The sequence below is a fragment of the Cyprinus carpio genome, chromosome A24 (assembly GCF_018340385.1).
Source record: "Cyprinus carpio isolate SPL01 chromosome A24, ASM1834038v1, whole genome shotgun sequence".
Taxonomy (NCBI): Eukaryota; Metazoa; Chordata; class Actinopteri; order Cypriniformes; family Cyprinidae; genus Cyprinus; species Cyprinus carpio.
Genome location: NC_056595.1, coordinates 19,273,117 through 19,299,823, shown reverse-complemented (window position 1 = coordinate 19,299,823; position 26,707 = coordinate 19,273,117). Strand labels below are relative to the sequence as shown.

General features: G+C 36.2%; 1 protein-coding gene across 3 annotated transcripts in view; it reads left to right on the top strand.

Moving 5' to 3' along the window:
- The window catches only part of LOC109052252 (guanine nucleotide exchange factor VAV3), a 60,281-nt gene extending 34,072 nt beyond the window's left edge, over positions 1 to 26,209 (top strand). The window contains exons 12-28 of one of the 3 annotated variants that reach the window (XM_042714547.1): positions 78 to 164; positions 1,356 to 1,441; positions 1,587 to 1,719; positions 3,398 to 3,507; positions 5,295 to 5,396; positions 5,635 to 5,732; positions 8,063 to 8,085; positions 8,704 to 8,737; positions 12,540 to 12,670; positions 15,794 to 15,859; positions 16,405 to 16,439; positions 16,764 to 16,880; positions 17,312 to 17,399; positions 17,865 to 17,967; positions 21,859 to 21,939; positions 22,923 to 23,074; positions 24,998 to 26,209. In XM_042714547.1, coding sequence (XP_042570481.1) covers positions 78 to 164; positions 1,356 to 1,441; positions 1,587 to 1,719; positions 3,398 to 3,507; positions 5,295 to 5,396; positions 5,635 to 5,732; positions 8,063 to 8,085; positions 8,704 to 8,737; positions 12,540 to 12,670; positions 15,794 to 15,859; positions 16,405 to 16,439; positions 16,764 to 16,880; positions 17,312 to 17,399; positions 17,865 to 17,967; positions 21,859 to 21,939; positions 22,923 to 23,074; positions 24,998 to 25,042 — 1,491 coding nt within the window. In that variant the 3' untranslated portion in view covers positions 25,043 to 26,209. Of the gene's footprint in view, positions 1 to 77; positions 165 to 1,355; positions 1,442 to 1,586; positions 1,720 to 3,397; positions 3,508 to 5,294; positions 5,397 to 5,634; positions 5,733 to 8,062; positions 8,086 to 8,703; positions 8,738 to 12,539; positions 12,671 to 15,793; positions 15,860 to 16,404; positions 16,440 to 16,763; positions 16,881 to 17,311; positions 17,400 to 17,864; positions 17,968 to 21,858; positions 21,946 to 22,922; positions 23,075 to 24,997 lie in introns of all 3 variants that reach the window. The other 2 variants (XM_042714546.1, XM_042714548.1) reach the window with 2 other exon arrangements.
- Positions 26,210 to 26,707: the final 498 nt, after the last annotated feature.

The following is a 26,707-nucleotide window of genomic DNA, read 5'->3' as shown; positions in this document are numbered from 1 at the left end:
CTTCCTTAAGTATCCTCAGGTCAGAGTCTCAGCGTGTTACATGTTATGGTGTTTTGTTTGTGTTTCCATCTCTACAGGATCTGGCTCAGTATGTCAACGAGGTGAAGAGAGACATCGAGACTCTACGAGACATCGACCAATACCAGAAATCTATAGAAAACCTTGTGAGCAAAATCACACCTTTTATATAGACTACTATTTAAAAAGCAGTTTTGGGAAAGCTACTATAGTCAAACTACACTTTTAAAAAAGTATATAGCTTCATTACATAAAAGACACAAGTCTTTTCAGATGAAGATCCCTCATTGCACTGCAATTGTTTTAAGCCTTAAATTGGTTCATTTGCCCTAAATAAGTAAATTAATTGAACAAAATCAATTTAGATTACGTTTTAGAGTTTTTTTTTATTTTTTATTATTAAACATTGATTTTAAGAACCTTAAATGTTAATCTCTTTAAAAGTTAGATAACTTTTTCACACTGTGATATTGTCCAAATTGTTTAGTATTACACATAAATGGTTTCAAATGTATTTATTTACAATTTATAATTTATTGATAATTTATAATGCAATATATCTCTTATTTTATGATTTATTATTATATAAAATTATCAATTACCATATATATTTTTGTAAGAATTATATTAAATAATTTAGTATTAATTATAACGATAAATTGTAAATGAATAAATTGTAAATGAATATATATATATATATAAACATCTAATAAAACTATACAAAAATTGATTTTTATATATATATATACATATATATAAAGAAGAATTAAGAAACTATAAATTATGCCATATACAATTTTTATAACTTTTTTAAACATCTAATAAAACTATACAAAAATTTATTATTTTTTTTTTAATATTTTTGTATTTAACAAAAGACATGTGTCTACAAAAAAAAAAAAAAAAAACATTGTTAAGATCATTAAAATGTATTAGTGAATCATTAACCATAACATGAATCACACTTCACAGTGCAACTTGAAAGAGAAGTTTTTAGGAAAGTGGATTTGATTATTTCTTCAGCTCAATACCTTAAAATACTTTTAATTCCACACAATCCAACAAAAACAAAAAAAAAAAAAAAAAAAAAAAAAAAACTATTGTATGTTCCTGGAAAAGTTGAACTATTTTAACTATTTTAACACCCAAGATAGTGTCAGACTACTGAAAAATGCACTGATTTGCATGCCTACTTTTAGTTAGTTTTCCCCCAACACTGCTAAAAGAAGTTAAGCAGTGACAGTATGAAGCTTTGAACAGTTTTGTGGAGAAAGAAACACCTACTAAAGCCTACAAGCATGTTTGCATTGAGTTTGCACCATTTTTGTGTTCTGCAGAATCAGTCTCTCCGTAACTATGGGAGACCAAAAGGTGACAGCGAAGTGCGAGTAGCTTCAGTCGACAAACGAGCCAAACAAGACAGGTGAGATGATTAAAGTGTGGAATACGGCTCAGCCTGAAACTCCGCAGGTCTTTACTAAGGCCTAAGGGTTATGAAGGTGTGGCCCTCAAGCACTCCTCTTGTGTTTTCTCTTTCTCTTTTGATCCATGCTTTTCTTCTGATTCAGGCACATCTTCCTGTTTGATGCTGCTGTGATCGTATGCAAACGACGAGGAGATAACTACGAGATGAAGGAGGTGATTGACCTCCACTCCTTCAAGATCACCAACAACCCTACCTCAGAAAGAGAAAACCGAAAGGTACGCAGCCAGTCTCCTAATTGCTGCCAAAGTTCACTGCACCGAAGCCGAGCGCAGCAAATGTGCTGTTATGCTGTCGTGCCATAATCAGTTACTGCAGTAGAGCAGCTTTCATTCGCACAGATGGTGTTTCTTATTAAAAACTGTCCAGCAACTGCTAACAAACGCAGCCGACACCAGACACAGCCAAATTAGAAAACATGATGTTGTTTGTTATATTACATCACGTGCTGTTGTGCCAGGATGATTATTCGTTAGATAATGCTGTAAATATTACATGTACAAGATTATTGAGAGAGTGAGTGCAAGAAAGATTTTTATTGAGAAATAATGCTGGTAAACATATGCAACATAAACATCACTATTATTATTAGGGTTACTCTAGGGTACTTTTCTGAATGATGATGCCTCAAATTGTCAGACTTGTTGAGGGAAGGTGTTCTTGTTCATTTAAGTGGTCAGAGTCCTGGCTAATAATAATATGAGTGAAAAAAAAAATCCCAAATTTGGATGTATTTGCTTTTTTTATAACAAAACAAAACAATTCAAAAGAAAAAAAAGAAATCAAAAGAAAAAAAAAATAAAACAAGAAATCAAAACAAAACAAAACAAAACAAAACAAAACAAAAAACAAAACAAATACTCTGTTCTTGTGGTGCGCTCACATGATCTACTCAGCAATTTATTATTCGTTTTTTTAAGTTGGAACATTTCTCTCACTTCAAGGATGCATTAAAGCGATTAGATGAAGTAAAAAGATTTATAATTTTACAAATCATTTCTGGTTCAAATTCTTTTGAAAGTTCTATTCATCAAAGAATTTAAAAAAAATATTAAGCATCAAAACTGTTTTTAACATTGTTAATAAAGAATGTTTCTTGAGCAGCAAATCAGCATATTAGAATGATTTCTGAAGGATCATGTGACACTGAACACTGGAGTAATGATGCTGAAAATTCAGCTTTGCCATCACAGGAATAAATTACATTGTAAAATATATTAAAATAGAAAAGAGTTATTTTAAGTTTTACAAATATTTTTACAATATTGCTGTATTTACTTTTTTTTTAATCAAATAAATGCACCCTTTGTGAGCATAGTATATTTGAAAAATATTCGCATACAAAAAGCATGTTAATTCCAGGCCACTGAGGCTTTTCAAAATCTAATTTTTCCAGTCAAATCTCTTGCTGTTTATTAATTGAATAATTTCAGACAGACAGGTCTCGAGTCCAAATGCATAACAGATTACTGAGCTGCATCCCCTTTACTTTTGTTTACATTGCACACACAAAAAAAATATGTGTTTGTTTTTCAAATCTGACTGTCCACACTGTCATTTCTTTTGAGTGATGAAATCTGATCCATTTGTTCATTGAAGTCAATATCTACATCAGTTGCAATATGATGTAAACGTCAACACAATGCCAGCAGACGATAACAGGATGACCCTGCTAGATTTGATAATAGCATTTCGTCAGTCTTGCATAAACAACAGTGACCCCCTCGTACCATCATGTGGTCTACAAAGAGCTTTGTACTCTCATCCTTGTTAGAGCAGTCTTCGTTGTTTCAAATCAAACTGCTTTAAGGCAGTGTTTGTCTTAGTTTTATCTGTGCATGTGTGTGTGTTTTGCATTTATAACATGGATGTTCTTGCCTTCTCTTTCTTTTCCAGTGGTGCCACGGATTCTACCTCACACACAATCAGGGTCAGAACGGCTTTGAGTTCTTCTTTAAAACCAAGGAACTAAAGAAGAAATGGCTGGAGCAGTTTGGCATGGCATTGTGAGTGTGTATTTTGTTGTCTCTGAAGCTGTCTTGTTTTTCAGGTTTGTTATCTGTCTTGACAACAGACACAAAAGCATGATTTATCCACGACAGTATGTCCTGGCCCTGATTCAAGACAAAATTCCATTAGTGTTTATTTTTACTACAGAACAAACACAGTAATGAGGACAGACTTGCTGAGCCAAGCATTTTTGCAGCAGCGTACCTAATAAAACATAATGTGACCCAAAGGGTTTTCATACCATCAGAATGGTTGGTTCAGTTTTTTAGACAGACTAGTATATACCATGTCTTTTTCTTTTAGTTAGTTTGGTTGTTTTAAAAAATATATATTCTGCACTTTTGCAGCAGGTATTTTTATCCTTAATGTTTCTTGCACCAAAACCTGTTGTAATTTAGTATTGTATGACCATTTTTTTAGTATATGGACCACTTTTATGTTCATTGTATGGTACTTTAATTCTTTTTGATGCTTTATTTATTGTAGTTGTATAGAAAAAAAGTGACCAGTTTATTATTCAAAATTTGCATGGGTCTGCATGGGTGAACTGTTCCTTTAAACAAGCTATTTTTGTTAACATACCATGCTTCAAATATTTCTATATGGTAAAAACTGAAAAAAATGGGTGGCTTCCGATGTCATGTTGCACATTAGAATATGTCTACATGGTGTATCAAATTCTGTTATTTCAAAAGTGCAGAAGAAATCCTGTTTTCTGTGATATTTGCCTTTTAATTTATACACATCCAGAGGCTTTTTATCTTCCTTCACTTTAATTTGATTCCATTTACTATTCTTAGGAGAATCAGATTCAAGTAAATCTTTGTATTTTGAAACACTAGGCAATAAGTGATCCCACTGTGTACCTACAGTATGAGAAAGTGAGTGAGAAAATATATTTATAACTCCTGGCTGATGACAGCAACAATCAGTAATATGCAGATGAAAACTGCAATAAACCATCAGTCAAGTAATCTACCAAATTTCAGATATCATACATATCCAAAAAGGGCACATCCATGAAAAAAACGCTTGGAATAAAGCGAGAGAAAAAAAAAAAACTCTAATGCACCAAAGACAGGAGACAGGGCTCTGATTAATTAGATAACATGTTTTTAACAGATTTATCTGAAGGGCTCATTAATTCTGGAGAACAGTGGTGAGTCAGTGCGCACTTTCTCTCTGTCATGTGTCATGAGATCAGTCTGTGGCTGAAAGCTGATTGGATATCAATGCTGTTACGAGTGCTAATGACATGACATCAGCATGCACAGACAGCTCTCTCATCTGTCCGTCATTTGTTAACGCCTTTATTATAAGGGCACTTGCCACTCAAGGGTTATTCGAGATGGATCGAGACGGAAAAACAGAAAGGAAGTGGAGGGGTTTGGACAATAAAACAGTAGTAGTGCCATAGACGGCATCATGACTCCTGCCCTGCTGATGCTGTAATTAGTAGTGCACACTAAAACAGCATCACTATTGCTTTCTATTTTAAATGATTTTAAATGTAATTTACTTCTGTGATGCAAAGCATTCAGGGATTCAAGTAGCATCCTAGCTTTGTGGCATTGAATTTAGTTTCGCAACTGACTTTGTTTTCAGAAAATGCAAATATCTAGTTACCCTTATGTGTCTTAAGAGAAAATCACAGCTGATTGGATGGTGGGAGCAGACGACAGATGGAAACGAGCAGTTCTGTGTTCATGAGTTATGGTTATGCAAAAAGGTCTTCAGGCTTGTTTTTAACACCCACTTTCTCACTCTCTTTCTGTCTCAACAGATCGAACATCTGTCCAGAGAGCGGGAAAAGTAATTTCCATGAGTTCCGTATGCACACCTTTGAGACGACCACATCCTGCAGCTCGTGTGAAATGCTGCTGAGGTGAGCTCACCATATCTATCTATCTATCTATCTATCTATCTATCTATCTATCTATCTATCTATCTATCTATCTATCTATCTATCTATCTATCTATCTATCTATCTATCTATCTATCTATCTATCTATCTATCGTTCTGTCATACTGTCTATTGTTTTATAATACTATTTATTGTTCTATATATCTATCCATATATTGTTTCATCTATCCATCATTATATTTATTGTTCATTTTCTCAGAGGAGTCTTCTATCAAGGGTACCGCTGCTCCAAATGTGGTGCTGGCGCTCATAAGGAGTGTCTTGGTAGGGTGGATGTCTGTGTCAAAAGCAGTGCCGGTGAGCCTCGCATTCAACACAACATACTCTTTCTAGCAATTTCTGTGCATTCACATTATGAAGCGTCTATTTGCAGAGCTGCGCTGGAGCCTCTGGCTCATGTTTCAGCGTTATGTGATGCTTACCTTGCTGTACGCTAATGATTGACCTACACTGTAGTGTAACAGACAGGGCAATAAAAGCTGTCAACATGCAGAGATTCCTAATAACAACCTAGGCCACATAGAAAAGTGTGACATGTGATGACAAACAGGCTTGGTTGGCTTCTTGAACCCATGATGTATGTATGTGTGTACGCACCTGCCAACAGTGCCAGCTCTTATTGTTCTAGGCATTAGTCAGGGCTGCCGCAGAATTTCCTAGTTCCCATTTTTATGCACAGCTGAGCTCTCTCTAAACTCCCATCAGTTCTGCACATCCCATGTCCTATTAGCTAATTTGTTAGTGCTTTCAACTAGCAATAAATGTGTAGCTTTATTTAATACATCCATACAATTAATTATGCAGAACTGTACAGTTTTCAACCACCCAAAAAAAAAAAAAAAAGGATTCTGGGATATGGAAAGTCAAATACATTTCATGATCTCTCAAAATTCTGGTACCTCTGACTCATTATCTCACATCACAGGAAGGATGATGTGAGATTCTGCTGTACCACAGATCAGATTATTAGAAATTAATTAGATGTTTTTGCCTTTACTGGATGTATCATTTTGGAAAATGTATTTTATTATTTTGTTCATAAATTACATTTTTCACCATGCAAGCATGTATAACGAAATTTATTTAAATACATATTTCAAAACTAAATTATTACAAAAAATCAGATCAGAAAAGTATTTACAGGTGCTGGTCATATAATTAGAATATCATCAAAAAGTTGATTTATTTCACTAATTCCATTCAAAAAGTGAAAGTTGTATATTATATTCATTCATTACACACAGACTGATATATTTCAAATGTTTATTTCTTTTAATTTTGATGATTATAACTGACAACTAAGGAAAATCCCAAATTCAGTATCTCAGAAAATTAGAATATTACTTAAGACCAGTACAAAGAAAGGATTTTTAGAAATCTTGGCCAACTGAAAAGTATGAACATGAAAAGTATGAGCATTTTTTCTACCACATCTTTTCCTTCCCTTCGCCTCTCTATTAATGTGCTTGGACAGAGCTCTGTGAACAGCCAGCCTCTTTTGCAATGACCTTTTGTGTCTTGCCCTCCTTGTGCAAGGAGTCAATGGTCGTCTTTTGGACAACTGTCAAGTCAGCAGTCTTCCCCATGATTGTGTGGCCTACAGAACTAGACTGAGAGACCATTTAAAGGCCTTTGCAGGTGTTTTGAGTTAATTAGCTGGTGTCTTCAGGTGTCTTCAATATTCAACATTTTCACAATATTTTAATTTCTGAGATGCTGAATTTGGGATTTTCCTTAGTTGTCAGTTATAATCATCAAAATTAAAAGAAATAAATATTTGAAATATATCAGTCTGTGTGTAATGAATGAATATAATGTACAAGTTTCACTTTTTGAATGGAATTAGTGAAATCAACTTTTTGATGATATTCTAATTATATGACCAGCACCTGTATTATATCCTACAAACAACTACAAACAAATATATATATATATATATATATATATATATATATATATATATATATATATATATATATATATATATATATATACAGAATTTTATTTTAATTTTTTGTATTTTTTTCCATAGTTTTCTTCATAGTTTTTCATAGCCTGTAGAATTCTTGAGAACACTATATAATAATGCAACAAATGAGTTTTTTTTTTTTTTTTTTTCAATCAACAAATTGTTGATTTTTTTTTTTCACTGGAAATTTCCAGAAACTGAAAATGAAGGAAGTGTGAAAAGCTTCTTGCAGAGGGTGTGTGTTTGTCAAGTCTGGCCTCTTTGTTGTTTTGTACACAAGATTCCACTCTGTGTGTATATGTGCACGTCTCTGTCTGTCTGTGAGTGTGTGTGTGTGTGTGTGTGTGTATGTGTTTGGTACTAACCCTAGAAGTGTACACTAGTGCAAGAGGACAAAGTTCACTGTACACTCCAAGTACAGGCCCAGCCTCTCCCTCAGGAGCCAATGAGACTGGCTCCTGGTACATAACTCCACGTAGTCCGGCCCCTCATGTCAATTTAGCTCACACAGCTTTCAGGTACCTGCAGCATAGCAAAACAAATCGTAAAGGTTCACAGCACAACATGTTCCACACACTCTATTGACAGCGTCTGTACATTGTGTTCGTCTGAAAGTGTAGATTGACTCTAACTATGCCTGTCTTCAACATGCTTGCAGATTCCAGCTCTTTCGGACCACAGGTGAGGTTTTTGTTCCTTTTCCAGTGAATCTGTGAATCTAGTTCTGCCCTTCAGGGTCTCATTTACTCCTATTGATTACCATTTAAAATTAGTACTAGAGGAAATTCTCTTACAATGCATTTTAAAGTTGCTGCGGCATAATTCTTGGAATTGTTGTTGAAGAAATATTACTTTATTAAAGTTCGATGCACTATTTATGGGGAAACATTATGAGATTGTTTCTAGCCCAGAGTTCTTGCAGTTTAGAGTGATATATACATTATGGATTGTGCATTTATTTAATTGCACACCAGTTTTATTAATTGCACGGTCATCATTTTGCAATAACAAACGCAATGTAATTTATATAGCATGTAATAAGGATATTGACATGCAATTTGCCCAGAGTGCAGTGATGGTAAATTGGATGAGGGAAATTCTCCATCTTTGTACAAATGTTACAGGATGAACGTGTTTTTGTACAGTGGTGTGACAAACAGTGTTTACTTGTCAAAAATTAATGATGAGATTAATTGTGCGTTTGCACAAAGTTTTACTTAATCATCAGATCATTAATGCATTGCAATGTCTGTGTTTGGCAACAGTATGAATCATGTGATTTATTTACTTTGATTACAGATTGGAAAAACACCCTGTCGTGGAGGAGATGCAGGTAAATAGTGAGCACACAAAATCAGTCACATTTTGCATTCTTTAAAGGAGAGCTCACCAAAACATGACAATTATGCAATTATTTATCCACCCTCATGTTGTTACAAAACAGCTTGCTGTTATTTTTATCACAAAAGAATGATTTTGAAGCTATTTTCAATAAAAGTGTGACATGTCATTTTGAAAATAGCTGTGTGAAGAAACTTTAAAATTCTTCTTTTACTACCAGCGATTAGGTTTGGAATGACATGAAGGTGATAATATAATACTATAAAATTTATTTTCATTTTTGACTGAATTGTTCCCTTTAATTCAGTCTGGTATGTGCTGCATTGAAATTGTTATGTTCCTCATTGCTATGGCTGTGGGGTTTTATAAGCAATCATGCTTACAAAACATGCATAGTCTTGTACATTACATACTTCCTCAATCTGAGCTAGAGTGTGTATTTTTAATCTGGAGTCATTGAGCCGTACAGTTGTTGTTTGCTGTTAATGCAAGCTCATTCATGTAACCAGGTCTTAGTGTCAGATATGAGCGGGAAAAGATTTTACCCCTGTAGCTCTATTGTTTAGGTTTGCTTGCATAGGTAGGCCCCACTTAGTCCAAAATACTTAACCCACTTCATCCAATGTTGATGTTGATTTTATCCCTATGTGTCTTAAGCTGTGGAGAGCTTTTTCAGTTCAAAATCGTGAATTTCGCTGACCCTCAGAGTAAACTATTAGCATAGGCAGTACACACACACACACACACACACACACACACACACACATATATATACATTTGGTTTGCAGAATGTAAATGTCCTGAAATTCCTTTTAAAAAGTCAACTCCGCTCATTGTTTTTGCATGGCACTCTTCCATGCAAGACTTCCACACCTCATCTCCCTTATGGATGGGTATTGTTTGAATTGTATCGATTCCGATTCCGATTCCGATTCTTTTCGATTCCCAGTTTCGATTCCAATGTGATTAAATAATGATATCAAAGATTTATCCTGTGTCACCTTTTGCAAACGATTTATTGCAGCTGAATACCATGAACAAAAATCAATAGATTAAAAAAAACTTGACTCTTTAAGAGCTGTTTGTGTGCAAAATAGAACTGCGTGAATCTGGATAAATTTTATTTATTTTTTCGTTTTTTTTCCCCAATGAAAGTTGTGGTTCTCTCCTGATTCTAAAGAAAAAAGCATTAGACAACTAAACAAAATCACGTTATTTATGAATTAATTATTAAATGACTCACTCAAGATGTACTTGTTTCATTACTGGATGAATCAGCGTTCTTTAACGAATCTCTTGTATGATTCAAAGACAAATACATTTTAACAACCCCTTTTCGCCACCTACTGGCGTAACAATGTAATGATAAACCTTCAAGTGTCAAATTATTTTCAAAAGGTGATTTACTCTATTTTAATCACTACCACACACATCGTACACACAGTTTATATTTGAACTATAAACTTTTATCCCAGTACTTCTGTGATTAGAATGTTTGTGGCTGAAAAGACCATGACAGACAGCTACTTTCTTTAGGTCAATGGAAGCGTGAACGCAAATTTAAATGTTCAAATCACACTGATGTGATCGTATGCTACACGGATGAACCAACAAGTGATCACAACATTGTAAACACACACGTTAAAGGTTGAGGGATAAACGGACAAATCATTGTAATTTAGGAATAGAATCACGCTGGTGTTTCAATCGTGTTCGCGATCTTAACGATCTATTAAATTAAAGTGCTTTGTCATGTTGGTGGAGACACCTCTCTTGCAACATGTTTAGCTATCAACAATAATATAGCTTTTTTGGCTTCCGATTGCAAATGTAGCCAAACTTTGGAGTGCTTATATTAGTGAGCAAAGTCCTGGCAGATGGCTAGGTCCGGTCCTCACAGATAAAAAAAAAAAAATGTGCATAGGAATCAATAGGCGGAATCGAAATTTTAATTTGACAACAAGTATCCGATTCCTGACCTTAAGTATCCGAATAGGAATCGATTTTTGATTCCCAACCCTAATCACCATCTCCATGCTCAATCTCCATCGTCACGCCTCCTTCGACCTTGTTATTAAGAGCGTCATTAATATTTGAAATAAACGTGTGAATCAAGCTAAATTGCTAGTCGTTGTTTCTCACACCCTTCCATCACATGAGTTCATTATGTCTCTGTTAAGTGCGTGGATCCGTGAGAGGCCTTCCGATCCCTCACAATATTGGGGTCAGTAGATTCATTAAATTTATGGTGAGAGAAGGTCTCTGTGTATTGTTTGCTGTCATGGGAATCTCTGCTTTTGAATTTAAGTAGCTCCTTCCTGCCTGTTCAGCACTGCTAGATTTGTTTTCATCAGAAACAGCCTTGCTCCAAAACAACGTTTGTTCCTTTCAGCTGAATTGTTTTATCTCATGTGCAATCTTTGTGCATGAATGATACCTCAAATAGTGTTCCTGTTTGAAGAGAGGTGTATTAAAGTGAGCTCTTTTGTTCTGTAAACTCTAAAACATGCAGTTTTGTTATCTTTTAACACATTCAGGAGACCTTTTCATGAGATATTCTGATGCAGAAATGCATTTTTGTGTTTATTGGTGCTGACTCTTTGCCCTTGTGCACAAAGGTTCTTAGCATAGCATGCCAGCAAGACGCTTCCCTACGGTGAAGCACATGCCCACACTGTTTTAAAAGTGTCTTCAAAGACAGCCAGCTGTGCCTGGGTGATCTGCTGGGCTGGAAGGCTTCAGCCACAGCTGGTTGCATTAAGAGAGTCTACACTCGCCTCTGATCATCAGAATGGCAGAATATATAGAGCTGCAGCAACCAGCTGAGACCATCACTATTGACCCTTCAGCAAAGCAGCCCCGTGCACACAAACACACTCATTCATAGCTCACTGGAGCGGGTGAACGACTGTCCACTCGGCACAGTTCTGCCTGCGGCGCAAGACCTGTTGTGTCCAATTACTTGAAAGGAAAAAAAATTTCTTTTGCTAATTAGAGTAATAGCCAGACTGAACAGCTGACGTTTGTGGTCAGCTGGTCTTCATAACTCTGGGGGGGAATTTGAATGAATTGTGTTTGCTGAGACATGGTTTATTTTAGATTTTGCTTTAGTATCCGATTCACTAAAACGATGAAGGAATAGTGTAAAGGCCAGCTACAGTTGGTGGATGCAACTTATTTTTTACATAACTTATTTTTACTTATTTTCAGTTTTATTTTAATTTTAGTTTACATTTTATTAATTTTGTGCTTTTGTCATTTCTATTTTTATATATTTCTATTTAGCTTAAATTTATAATTTGTTGTTTTATTTTAGTAATCTTCATACTTAAACTTATTTTATTTCTTTAAAACTTATTTTATATGCTAGATATAAACTTTTTTTTATTTTATTTTTTTTTAATCTGATTCATTAAAATGATCAAGGAATAGTGTAAACAAGGCCGGCTGTGATTTTAAATACAAGGTTCTGGAGGATGCAGCAGATTGTCTGCATCAATGCACTGCATGCATGACTGCACAAACTCTCGAGACAAAACAAGCTTGCATACATTTTTATGATGGACTGACGTGATTCTGCTGTCACCTGTGGTGATTTACGATCACAGCGTCACATACATAAACCTGTTCTTTACATGGCAGAGTGTCAAAACATGCAGTTATGACACTGTCAAAATTCAGTACGCTTGTTGGTGATATAGTTGACACACACACACACACACACACACACACACACACACACACACACACACACACACAAATATATTATTTTAACAAAAAAACATTTTTTTTAGGTCTACCTAAGATGCAGGTCATCCGTAATTATTACGGGGTTCCGAGCCCCCTGTCCGGCCCACCGCTTAACATCCAGGTTGGTGATGTCATTGAGGTGATAGAGGCAAACATCCGTAGCTGTTGGTGGAAGGTGAGACAGTTTTACATCTTACATCTTAAATAAACATTTCAAGACATACAGCCCTGCAGGAATGGCTCTAGCTCTTATTTAGCTGCTAATTGATTGCCTCTCATGTTTGTAGCAATGGCCGATTGGCTCTGTTGTTATGCTTTGCTAAGCGTGACTCGCTGTGAAATGCTAAATAATCCAACCCTTTGTCAACACAAGAAAGCTGTTGTGAGTTAGGTTTCATAGCCATACAAAAACAACACAGACCAACACAACGCCCAGAGAGCAGACACACGCTTGACGACAGATTTTATTTGTCATGTTGTCATTTGATAAGAGGTGTTGGTTCACATGCAGTGCTCTGACATGAGCCCCACAAAAGAAAATCACTTAGCTAGATTCGGATTAATGATGAACTCATATATATATACATTTTTTTTTTTTTTTTTGCTCAGTCAGTTGCTCTCCAGAATGAGAAAGTAAAAGTGACTAGCATGCAGCAGATATTTATTTGTGGCTGTAGCATAACTAAATCAAAGTATAAACCAGTATTTATTAACATTTTAAATTAGCTTTTATTTTTATATTTTGAGTTTTAATTTTAGTTTTAGTAATTTTGTTATATTCTTTTTTATTTGTTATTGCTATTTAGCTTTAAATTATATTTATTTCAGTGTTACTTTAGTCATTTCAGTACTTCAAATTAAACATATTTCAATTAGTTTAAATAGGCAGCGTTTCTAATTTTCTGTTCTTTTAATTTAATTTTATTAGTTTATATTTTATTTTATTTCATTTATTCAATGAATGAAAATCATTTTAAGTTTAACAATTATTGTTAAATAGTTTAATAATTTAAACACAAAACTAAAGTGTACGAGATAATAATTAAAAAGGACAGACTTTCTTTTGATAGAAATTGTCAAAACACCTGTGTTTGTATTTGAACTCTTGTGATAAAAAAGACTAGCAATTCTCCAGTGTCACACAAATTTTCAAAATAATAATAATAATAAAAGAAATCAAAAGTAGATTTCAAAGTGCAAATTCTACAAACAATTTTCATTGTTTGTCTTATTTCTGTAGCATTTAATACTCTTAAGGAGCCACAAATTTTAAACAATTGAGTAATTATGTTTCTTGAACTTTGAAAGTGCAACTTTTGAGCAATAAAATGTTCTTATGGGATGGGACAGAAAAGCCCATGCTGTCCATTTTAATGCCCACTCTTCTTGCTCTGGTTAATTACGTGCCAAGACAATGAGGACACCAGCCTGTGATTGTCCAGAGAGCCAGAGAATTGGCAGAGCCTGGCACACACTCGAATGCCCCTACATCCCTCTCCGTCAGACAGGTCCAGCTGTCCAGGATGCTTCTACCCTGTTTTAACATGTTAATCTTGTTCTGCCTCATTCTAAGACCGCCATCCGCTGCTGGCTCTGAACGCCCAGCTGTCCCATGCACCCGGAAGTTGATTTATTCAGTTTGAACTAATGCAAATTTACACCGCCCGTGTCACCTGAGACCTCATAATATCTAGCGTCCTGTAGTAGCTCCGGACGGAGCAAAGGACGATCAGAGCCCATGTAGCCGTGGTAACCCGGAGACAATTATTGCGGCTCTGGTGCCAAGACAAACGTAATCACTCACTGTAATTTCATTTGGGCCTTTGGTTGCCATCTGTTTGATTTAACAGGGTTATGAGTTTAATCATTATTAGGCCGTTATCTGAGCAACAACCAATAGTGGGGCGGCATCATGAGTGCTGATAAAATGTCAATGCACTAAATGCATTGGGGTGGGGGGTGGGAGGGTATGCTTAAGGATCCACTTACAAATCAAATTTGTTCAAGGAAGAGGTAGATGAGACAGAAATGCACTTTCTACATCTCCCTGTAAGACCGTCTGAGGAGGAGGAGGAAGAGAAAGATCTGAGAATTACTGGCACTTTGGGCCTAAGAGGCATCAGTTGTTGTTATATCAGTGACAGCTGTATCGGAAGAAGCTGTATATAAATTGTCAATTAGATAAACATGCAGACTGCAATTTTTATGAGCAGATTGAGTGTACTTTCTCTCTCTTCAGATTTGCTTCCCATACTTATATTTTACACTAAATGTAGGTACTTTTGTGATGATGGGAAACACAGTGTACTGGAATTGAGACATACTATCACTTTATTAAATTGCATTTTGATACTACAAACCTTGTTGAATTTGCATGTGCATGTTAACATCTGCCGCCTACATTTTTTATTTATTTTTTTTTACCCTAGATGTCTTATTTAAAGGAATAGTTCACCCAAAAATTAAAGTCTGCTGAAAATATATTCACTCTCAGGCCACCCCAACATGTAGATGAATTTGTTTCTTGATCAGAACAGATTTGGAGAAATTTAGCATTGCATCACTTGCTCACCAATGGATCCTCTGCAGTGAATGGGTGCCGTCAGAATGAGAGTCTAAACAGCTGATAAAAACATTGCAATAATCCACAAGTAATCCTCAACTTCTAATTGGACTCTCATTCTGACGGCACCCATTCGCTACCGGAGATCCATTGGTGAGCAAGTAATGTGATGCTAAATTTCTCCAAATCTGTTCTGATGAAGAAACAAACTCATCTACATCTTGGAGTACATTTTCAGGAAATTATCTTTTTTCATTTTTGGGTGAAGTATTGCTTTAACTTTTAGACTTCTACATGTAAAAAAATATGTGCCAAAAAAAAAAAAACAATAAAAATAAAAAACATTACTAATAATAATCCTATTTAGGATAGATAGTATGCAAATTAGGATGCACTATGATTATTTTCTTCTCTTCTTTCTTTCTTTTCCTTTTTCCTTTTTTTAAATGCATTTTGACATGTTTTTTTATTTTTTATTTATATATTCACAGAAAAATATTTAATTAAATATTTACAGAAAAAAATCTGTAAATATTTTACAAACAGCCTGCTGGATGCATTATATTGTTTATTCATTCTCCTGGTATCCCTCCTGTATTCTCCCAAGACTATTCCAGCTCTGATGAACTCTCGGCTGTAAATTTGTAGCGTGTCGTGTTAAGTACTAATTGTTACTGAATTATTGAGAAGGAGTTGCCCAGCTGAACATAATGCAATTATCTGCCATGGTTTCAGGGTAAAGTCCTGGCAACTAAGGAGGTTGGCTTCTTTCCAAGCGACGCAGTGAAGCCTTGCCCATGTGTGAGTACAGATATCTGATTATATTATAATGCTACAATGATTCTTTATTCTCTGCCAAACAAAAACAAATATGATCAAGGCAGGGTAGACTAGTCCTTGTGTGCATGTTGTTTTCATATGGTTTAAGTATGCAAGCACCACTTCAGGGCTGTCTTTTAATGACAAATGCATTGTGGGTGATTGTGTGCTTGTTTACTGCAACACTGGTTTATTTTGTGAATAGCATGTTATCGCATTCTGTCCACATGCCCTGCTATTATTTGCAAGATGATTTACAATCATAATTACCTGCAAATCATTTAAAAAAAAAAAAAAAGGTTATCTTTATGAGTGCATTTAGAAAAACAATTGTGGTTGTAAAAAGACACAGTAACTAGGGCAGATTTTAGCACTTTTATGAGCTGTTTTGTCCCAGACTTGAGCTGTGGGTTAAAAATACTGAGTTGAGTGAAATTTCAAGAACAAAAGTGCACATATGTGTGCTCTACTTTCTTTCTTTATTTCTGTTTCTCACCTCTTTTCAATCCTTTTTTTTTCTTTTTTAGGTACCAAAACCTACTGACTACTCTTCTCAGCCTTGGTATGATCTTTATTCTCACTACCACAAAATTGTATTTATTAATCTACAATATTTTATATATTTTTCTATTTATAATTTTATGTTTAAATATTCTGATATTTAATTTTAAAATAAATATTATTATAATTATAATATTTTACAAAATATTGTTATATACATCCTAATAACTGAGAGAATCTCACAAGTTAATTAAATAATACAGTTTTCTGTAATACAATAAATACAAATTTAAATGCATTTGACATTTTGGGTGCAACCACAGATCAGCACTATTGCCCTGTTAGCATATGAACCTTCACGTATGACCTCTGACCTTTCTTTCAGGTTTGCAGGCCCAATGGAGAGGCTTCAGGCAGAGGCCGAGCTGCTCAACAGGAGGAGCAGCACATACCTGGTCCGTCACAGAAGCCGAGAGTTTAACGAATATGCCATAAGCATCAAGTGAGTTAGTATAGCACACTTGGTTATTTTACTGTATCATTAAGAAACAACAAATAATTTGTAAAAAGTTGTCTGAGTGAATTGAGAAAAAGTTTTCCACCCACACATCCAAACAACAACAGAACAACTCTTTGGTGTGTGTGTTCAAGCGCAAAGCCGAAAGACAAAAGCTGCCCCTTGAAACGGCTTTTTTTAAAAAGTGATTCTTGTTTTTAAATGGTCATGTGCACTTTCTCTCTAAAAAATGTGAGCTTGTAACTTTTAATTCAAGGACTAATGGAGAAGCCCCACCCCTTGCTATCGATCCTTTCTCCCTGCATGAAAAGCTCTTTGCCCCATGCATTACTATGGCAGCTCCCCATAGGGGATAGGCAGCATCGATCGCAGTGATCACCAGAAAATTACTCTCATCATTTATTCATGGCCCACAGGTACAACAACGACGTGAAACACATCAAGATCTTAACAAAAGAGGGACTCTTCCACATTGCAGAAAACAGGAAGTTCAGAAGCATTTTAGTAAGTGCTAATGTTTTGTACTAGTTTTCGGCAAAGAATATTATTAAAAGTCTTTATCATATAGAGTGAAAAGTAAATGCTGCGCTCATATGTTTTTAAGGTCGGTGGAATCAAGATAAATGTTTGCATTATACCAGCTTATTGCGTTTGGAATCTCTTTGTATCATTTATACAATCCCTTTTGTTTTGTCATCTGTTTGCGTTCTAAAGGGCATTAGGAGATCACGCTGCTTAATGTCTCTATTCTGTAGAAAAATCAAATGTCTTTTGTCAACTTCTTTTTGAAAGCGCTTTTAGATTTGATCTTGCAAATGCCAGTTAAGTAACTTTATTGGATTGTGAATGCTGGAGTCGTATTGAATCTGTTCACATATTTATTTTTTATTTTCCCTTTTAATGGCTGTAGATATTTACCCTTTTATGTGAACTGACATCATGTTGAGCGTATGTGTGTGTTTAATGCAGGAGCTGATCGAGTATTACAAACATCACTCTCTGCGGGAAGGATTCAGGACACTTGATACCACGCTGCAGTTCGCCTACCGAGAGCTGGAGAATGGAGCCAACAGTACGTACTGTGCACAGATGCCCATGCTATCAAAAACACAGATTGCTAGTTTCAGATTCACACGAACAACTCACAAATAACAAAATGCATGCTTGTTCTATTTAACACAAAAGCCTCAGTTTGTTTGTTTAATCTTAGTTTGAGTATAAACAGTGATTCATAGTGTTCTTGATTTTGTGTTTAATAGTGTAAAACACATGACATTGTTGTGATGGACAGTAGCTATGGTCGCCAGGGCAGTTGCTATGGCAGCAGTGATTCCTCATTGAAAGTCTTTGAATTTTTTGATACACATTTGAGACAAAATCTTCACACGTGTTCTCAGGTGTCTTAATGTTTAAGAATATGATTTCTCTTACCGTTTTTCGTAACCAGAAGGTACATTTTCATACTGTGGTGTGTATGAGTATAAAGCCTGAAACATGAATTAGTAAAATGCAAATACTTACATTTTATGTTTCGGAAATGCCACATGGATGGAAATAGCAGAGTTTCTCAACCTTGAGGTCATGACAGATGAGATTTCTATGGCCTGTTTATGACATTTAAACACACACACACACACACACACACACACACACACACACACACACACACACACACACACACATAGGCCTATATAAAGTTCAAAGGTATAGGGTCAGTGAGAATTTTAAAGAAATTAATATTTTTGTTAAAGAATTTATTTTATCAAAGAGACTATAAAGACTTATTACAAACATTATTACAAAGAAATTCTGTTTCAAATATTTCTGTTCTTTTGAACTTTTTATTTATCAAATAATCCTTCATCAATTTTTTTAAATTAATAAATAATGCTTTGCCATCACAGGAATAACAGTTTAAAAAAAAAAATTATAATATTTCACAATTACAATTTTTTTTATTCCTTTTTACCAAATAAATGAAAATTCTTATTGACTCTTACTGAACTTTTAAACAGTAGTATACATAATAAATATATTTTATATATTTGTATTAATTTGCATTATTTAAATTTCTTATATTATTTTAATTTATTTTTTAGTGAATTAAAAATGATATATACAGCACAAAAAAGTATGCATTCATGCGGGACTCATTTTAGTGTTAAAAACTGGATTCACATTCTTGCAGTGTTCATGTCACCATTTGCATGCTTGCAAGTGGGTATGTTTCTGGACAAATTCATCTGTTTATTCATGGCTTTGTGATTGTGAAAGCTCCTAAGATCTGATTTGTTTTCCAGTTATGGGAGAGGAATGAGTTAAAAAACTCAAACCTGGGCTTTTAGTATACCTTGAACTACTGAGCTGTGCTTACAGCTTGATCTAAGAGTTTATGGCGCACTGCAATCAGCGCTTAGATTAGATTTTATTGTAGCTCCATATGTCACAGCGAGGGTCGCTTCGCCATTGGTAAATGTCGGCAGATTGAGAAGCTGGGGAGACTTCACACAAACACTTCACTGCTTTAACAAAGCAACTCTGACCAAAGAATGGATCTCCCAGTATGCATTGCTGCTGTTTTTCTCCTCTCACCCCCGAGGTCCATTCCCATGCAGTACAGCTTCTTTTCGTTTTTTACATATGTGCCAATAAATGCAAATTACATGCAATTGTTTTTGAGACGGCTGCCAGAGGCACACAAGTCTTTCATATAAACCTCTGCAAGAGACCTTTAAACTATGCTAGCAGACGGGGAATGCCACATACAGAGTAACAGGGGCATCTACTCTAAGTGGTAACTTGAACTTGCGTAGGCAGCGTACAGCAAGAGAAAAAAAAATCAGCATTGCAGAACGGAAACAGCCTGTACAGTGTGACCTCCATTGTTCTTGTTGGACCCAGAAATAATCATGGCTTTAATTCGCAGGTGAAGCGAGAACAAATTGCTTGATGCATGCCCCTTCCTTCCTCATATTTATTTATATCCAGGAAGCACTGGAGATACTGTCAGCTATGATGGGATTCTACTTCTATTCCTTCGAATGTGAAGCGAGGCACGCGGGTTGGACGGCAAATCCATAACCTTGAATATTTACGCTATGGATAATGATGTGCTGAAGACAGGAAGCTTGAGTCTCGCAGAGTTTGCAGAATAGTGGGCGGACGAGTGTTTGGTTCTCCTGGAGTGACGTGGGTGGAATCTCAAGTGCCCGTTAATGGCTCGGACATCACAGGTTGGGTAGTGGTTGGAGACAAGGCCTTTGGAGACACACAACATGTGCTCCTGCATTAATTCATGAGCTCGCTTAGCCTTAGCTTGGATTGTCCCTTCAAAACTTTGAACAGATGTTTAAGAAAGACATGAGATGCTTCTGAACCCAGTCTGAGTTGAACCGCTTGCCAGAAATAAACAGACGAGTGAGAGGGAAAATCGAGAATGAAAGTTGAGAATGTGCTTCTTTTTTAAAATCAATAATGAAATTAAAATTGACCCAATTTATAGGTCAGTAACAGTCACACAATTTATAATTTGTGGCTCCCATGGTGCTCTTTCATTTTCTGGAATATCTGCATTGGTTTCCATGGCAATGACGTTGTGTTGGAATGCCTACACTCCAAAAACAACAACAACAGCATCATAGCAATATGGATGTTGTCTTACAGCATGACAATGCGTAGCCACCGTGCTGGACTGCTATGTCTTATGAGGCAGGGGGACAAATGTAGAAGATACTCACACTGTCAGTCTAAATTTTATTATTTCTGTTTCCGATTGGAATCTGAGCTGAATAATTGAATGTCCACATCGTGTATCGCAACTGTTTAGATCAGATTTTTATATACCATGGCGCCGCTTTATTCCCTGCTGCCGTCTCCAACAGTCTCAATATTCAAAGAGGTTTCATGTTATTTTTTTTATTTTTTTTAAATAGAGAGCTCTTGATTCTCCCACTATTCTGAACAGACAACCAATCAAAATAACTTACTATTAATTTATTAGTGGGTTTGACAAAATGTTAATTGCTCAGTAGATTTATATATATATATATATATATATATATATATATATATATATATATATATATATACGTATATATATATAATTCATTTGAATGCATCATTAAAAAACAAAAAACAAACAACAAAAAAAAAACCTTTGAATGAAAGATTTAATGACTCACTCATAAAGACTTCACTTGTTTCATGACTGGATGAATCAGCATTTTTAAAACAAATCCCTTGAATGACTAATTCAGTGACTCACTCATAAAGACTTCACTTCTTATAGTGAAAGTCATAAAGTCATAAAGATGCTTTAATACTGGATGAATAATTTAATGACAAATGCATTTTTAACAGTCACACAAATACATTTTTTAGCAGTCACTTGTCTCCACGTACTGACGTAACAGCGTAATTGATACAATCTTTATTTTCAAGCATCAAGTTACTTTCGAATGCTGTTTTACTCTCTTTTGATACATAAACTATAAACTTTCGTTCCAGTAATTCTGTGATCATCTGAATGTTTGCAGCACAAAAATAATGTTACTGTGTGGTTCAAAATACTGTGAAGTTGTTTCATATCTATATATGGCAACTGCTCTCTCTGGGCCAGCAGCAGTGTTCACTGTGATTGTACATGTCAAAAATTTAATAGACATAGGCCAATTGTAGTCATTTTGGAATACGATTGTGTGGTTGTTTGAATCAAAATTGCAATCTTTTAATGATTAATCATGTAGCTTTACACTCAATCTTTGCGAAATATGATCAAGGCTTTAGAATGAGGGCAAGTGTTGATGCAAGAAGTTAGCATTTGTTTACAATCTGCTCTGTTTGCTTGCAAATGCTGCGTTTAAATTAAACATGCTTTTTCTTTTGCTTTTCTTCTCTTTACCCTTGCCACACCCCTACTTCACTCCGCCTCGCCCCACCATGCCCATGCCTCCGCCCACCTCAGCTCCGCTGCTCTGTGGTCTATCTTTTCTAACTCCCGCCGGCTACAGCTTTGTCCCCCCCTCTACCACCCCATTCTGGTCAGGTACAGGTAAAAGTTTTCTTTCTCCATCGGTGTCGTTTTTTCAAGGTCATAGGAGATCTGAGGCTGCCATGTATACACGCCACCCCCTGCGTTTAACCCCGCCTCCCATCTCATTGTGCGTGTCTGTTTATAGATCATCTCCCAGCCGCTATCATCTTCTCTAATGCGTAGCTGCATGCACCATATGTCCTTTGTCAGCCAACACTGACTGACTGACAATATGACTCATCATTATCTCATTTCAGGCAGTTAGATCTGTCATTACGGGCAGTTTTTGTCAGGGGAGCTTTGATGAAAAGGAAGGAGTCGGGCTAACTTTGTGACATCTCTCTCTCCCTCTTTTACAAACTTCTCGCTTTGAGCATGACGGCAGCTAACTGGCAGCCAGTTCTCTGTCTGTACAAGTCTTGTTCACTTTAAAACAGCTGAAGAGAAAGCATCCTGGCACCGAGGCGGATCTCATCAACACACGTCTGGCGGAAGGCCTAGCTTCTCTGGCTGCCGTTCACAAAGTCCTCAGAGCCTCTGAAGTCCGATGAAACAAAGGCACATTTGAATCCGCCACCATGTATTTCCCTCGGCCCACCGCATTTAGAGAGAACCGCGAAACAAGTCCAACAAAACGACAGTGAACTGCTAGAAGGAATACGATGTGTTTTCGAAGGAAAAGATGTCTGAAATGTAATTAACCCAGCGGATTATACTGTTGACACATTTCAAGACATAATCAAAACAGCCACTTCAGCTGTGATTGGACCCGTCCCAGATTCACTAGAATCATTTATTTAAAGTGGATGTGCTAAGGCAGGCAAACAAATGAAGTAGTGTGATGATTACAAGAGTCCTTAGGGAGACTTTACAGCCTGACTCCGCTGCATCCATCCTCTCTTTGTTTGTCTGGTTAATTTTGTCTGATTCTCAGCTTACTTTTTGTCCTTTGATGTTTGCTTCTAAATGTTCACTCTTTTATCTTGTCTCTACAGTGTTCACTCCTAAGGTGATGGGTGTGGCGATCGCCCGCTACGACTTCAGCTCTCGGGACACGCGGGAACTGACTCTGCAGGAGGGCGATGTGGTAAAGATCTACAGCAAAACTGGAGCCAATGGCTGGTGGAGGGGCGAAGTTAATGGACGGGTAAGTGTGTTTGTAGATGTAATAGGATGTATACTAGCTTACTGCATATTATATACTGCATAAATAACTTTTACTTCCAATTCATTTGTCACAGTGAAAACAGAAGGTTAAAGGGAACGCACTGCATTATAGAACACAATATTTGTATACTATATATCTAATTAATTTCTAAATATAGTTTGCTTTACAGTATAAGTTCAAGAGATATGTAATATTTAGTAAACATATATAAATGATTTAATCTATTTAAATATTTAAAAAAAATAACGTATAATAATATCTATTTTAAAATATAAAGCGCTTTCAGTGCACAGTCACAGAGCACCTACTTAAATAAATGTGAAAATACTGTCTGTTTATACTGTCTTTTCATAACATGCTTCTCTTCTCTGATCTGAGAGGACAGACATCCTGCTAAGAATGATAGAAAACTGAAATCGCATAGAAAATGTGGCATGGCTATCGAATTAAGCAGCATTATTTCATACTGAGCACAAAAGCTTATTTGTACTTAAAGCACACCGTACTGTCAAATGTTTTTTTAGCCTCTTGAGCTGTCTTATAATGGCTTCATCAGGGAGGCTGTAAGTGTAATTTAGTGAATAAAACGTTCAGGGCTGTTTTATGGATGACAGTAATAGATTTTGGGATCAGTGCTTCGAACAGTTCTCCTGCCTTCTTCTGAAATGGACAGAACTGCCTTTGTACCTTTTGTAACATCAACCAATAAATCACATCTCTCCCTTGTTAATTTTTTTTTTTTTCCTAACCAGCTGTGATTTTCAACAGTGTGAAATGCTTGGTTTCTATTTTTGTTGCCTAGTGATGGACAGCCCAGCCTACAGTAAAATCACACTGTTCCAAATTCCAGCTTCAAATATTTATAATATTTTGAATCTCAAATGCAGGCCTCAACAATGAGAATCATCTCATTCGTTGGTCATTTTTATGCCTTGCAAATGTAAATGTTTGGTTCTACATTGTTATTGCAAATTATGCTGACATTCTATTATATACTATATATATAATAATAAAATAATAATAAATTATAAAATAATAATAATTTAAAAGTTTAATAATAATTAGAAATTAAATTATAAAAAATAAAATAAACAAAAATAACAATTTACTATAATAAAAAAAATAAAAAATATAAAAACAAAAATAACAGATCTAATATATCCACACACACACACACAAACATTCGCACACACACACACACACACACACACACACACACACAGGTCAGAGATCGCAGATAGCGCTGCACACACACAGAAACATTCAGGAGCACAGAGGCTTGTTGTCAACGCAATTAACAGTTTTAACTTGTCAGTGCTGGCAAAGGACCATTGTATAAGCGGGATAATGCACAACTAACTTTTGACTGGCTGTGATTGTGATTTTGTCACTGTGAGTTTTGCTTTTTTTTTTCTGAGAGCAGAAAAATTACTTCACACTTGAAATTTAATAATCATACAAATTAACATATCAGCAGGACAGACATTTGTGAAGCTTGATTGTTTTCTGTCCACAGTGCAATCTCATTGGCACAAAATTGTTGACATGTATTTAGGCCGAGATAGTCATAGCAGACCATAGCAGGAACAATGCTTAGCTGTTGCTTGACAGGAAGTAACAACACAGTTCATTTCTCTCCAGCTTCCTCTTTCTCTCCCTCCCTGATTTGGCCTATCAAAGAAAAACAGCTCTGTCATACTTTCCTGCTAGATATTATTGCTCAGGCCAGTGTGAAGCCACTGGAAGCGCTTTAAACAATCCAGCACCGACCCTCCTCCGCTTCTCTTGCAGCAGGCGCATCCTCAAGGTTATCCAGGCAATGAAGTGACGCAAATCCTCTGTAATACCCCCCGCAACCTTCTCCTCTAATCACTCATTCCTTCTGTTCTGTCTCATCCACAGGTGGGCTGGTTCCCCTCCACATACGTAGAAGAAGGCGAGGAGTGAACGGCTCAGCGATTGCTCACAAGAGAAAGGAAACAGAGCGAAAAAAGCAGACGGACTGAGTCAGAAAAAGGGCAAGCGATTAGCCGGTGCTCTCGCTCTCTCTGTGTCTTGTTTGTCTATCCTGGAGAATGTGCATTGTGTTTGATAGATGAAGGACTGTCTCTCAGGGAGCAGATTATCAAACACAACCCCAGACCGCATCTTCAGAGACCCTTCCGGGTGCGTGGACGGAGCGTCACGGGTGAATCCGGGCCTGAGATGGAACACACAGAATCAGACTGAGGTTACGCCATGAGCTATTTCTGTGTGTGGCAGTTTGTCTGCTCATGGGGAAACATGCTTGTCCTGACCTTGCCTGAGTCCTCCTTACCTGCACTATTATTGATGACGCCCCCCCGCCCCAGAGATGTTCTCACACACGGCCCACAATCCCTCCCAGCTATTCATCTCCGATTAAGATCATAGCTCCCTGCCATGTAGGCTGCGGTAATTGATTGCTGTCGCTTCCCTGTTTCTATCCTACAAAAATCTCTTATTTTCAGATTTCCACTTAAAAGGAAGGACCGGTTGTTTTGTGCGTCGCGCGCTTATCTCCAGAGATATATTGTGGGCTTGTCATGCCCTGTTTATCTGATTTGCACGGTACCACATCGTCGGGGAGACGCACAGCAAGATGTTGACAGGAAACAAAAGGGATCGCAGTGATAGGTGTAAACAGCTTTTTCAGCAGGGGCCCACGGCCCGAAAGCATTGTGTCACCCCATCCAGAAAGGATCCTGCTAGATAGCACAGACAGTGCCTTCTCAATCAACTAATGAGGGGAATTTAAAAACAACTGAAAAACAATGAGCAAGATAATGGATCAGAAACTGTCTCTGATGATGTGCAAACTAGTGGTCGACTGATATGGGTCTGTGTCCGATATCTAAATTGCAGGGTGACCAATATTGTGCTAATGTAATATTATAATATTACATAAAAAAATGTAATGATATTGATCATTAAAATTAAATGTTTTTTTTAAAAATTCAAAATCCACTTAAATTAAGGGAAACTGACACAAGAGGAACATGAAACTTTTGTTATTCCAAAGGACCCTGTTATTTGACATAGTCGATAAGTTCACCACTAGTGTGCACTGAAAAAATTATTGGCCAAGAGTCAGAATTTTTTTTTAAAAAGCATCTAATATGGCATTGTTCTGTGCTGTTGGATGGGATATTGGCTGTGTTTTCCTGCTGCATTCCCCTTCCAGTGGTGTAATGCACGAGGTGGAGGTTTTACCTGTTTGCAGCTATATGTAGATCTGCATGCAATCTGAGCTTGCTCTAAACTGTGAAGAAATGAAGTTTTCAGAGTGTTTAGTCTGTGTTGAGGTGACAGACTTTATAATCGGAAAGGTAATATCAGGAAACAGTCAAAGTGCTGGTTTGTCTCAAACGGTTAGATAAAAGTGCACTCACAAAGGAATATTTATTTATTTGTGATCTAAGAAGAGACTTTGACAGGAAAAGACATTCAAAGGAATGCAGACAAATGACTGAAAAGCTTCAAGCCAGTAGAGAACAGAATTACACTCCTATGTGCCTATAAAGCAGTCCAACATAAAGCATCTCCATTTATAACTGGCTGTTCTTTCTTCACGTTATGCTTAATTGAACATAA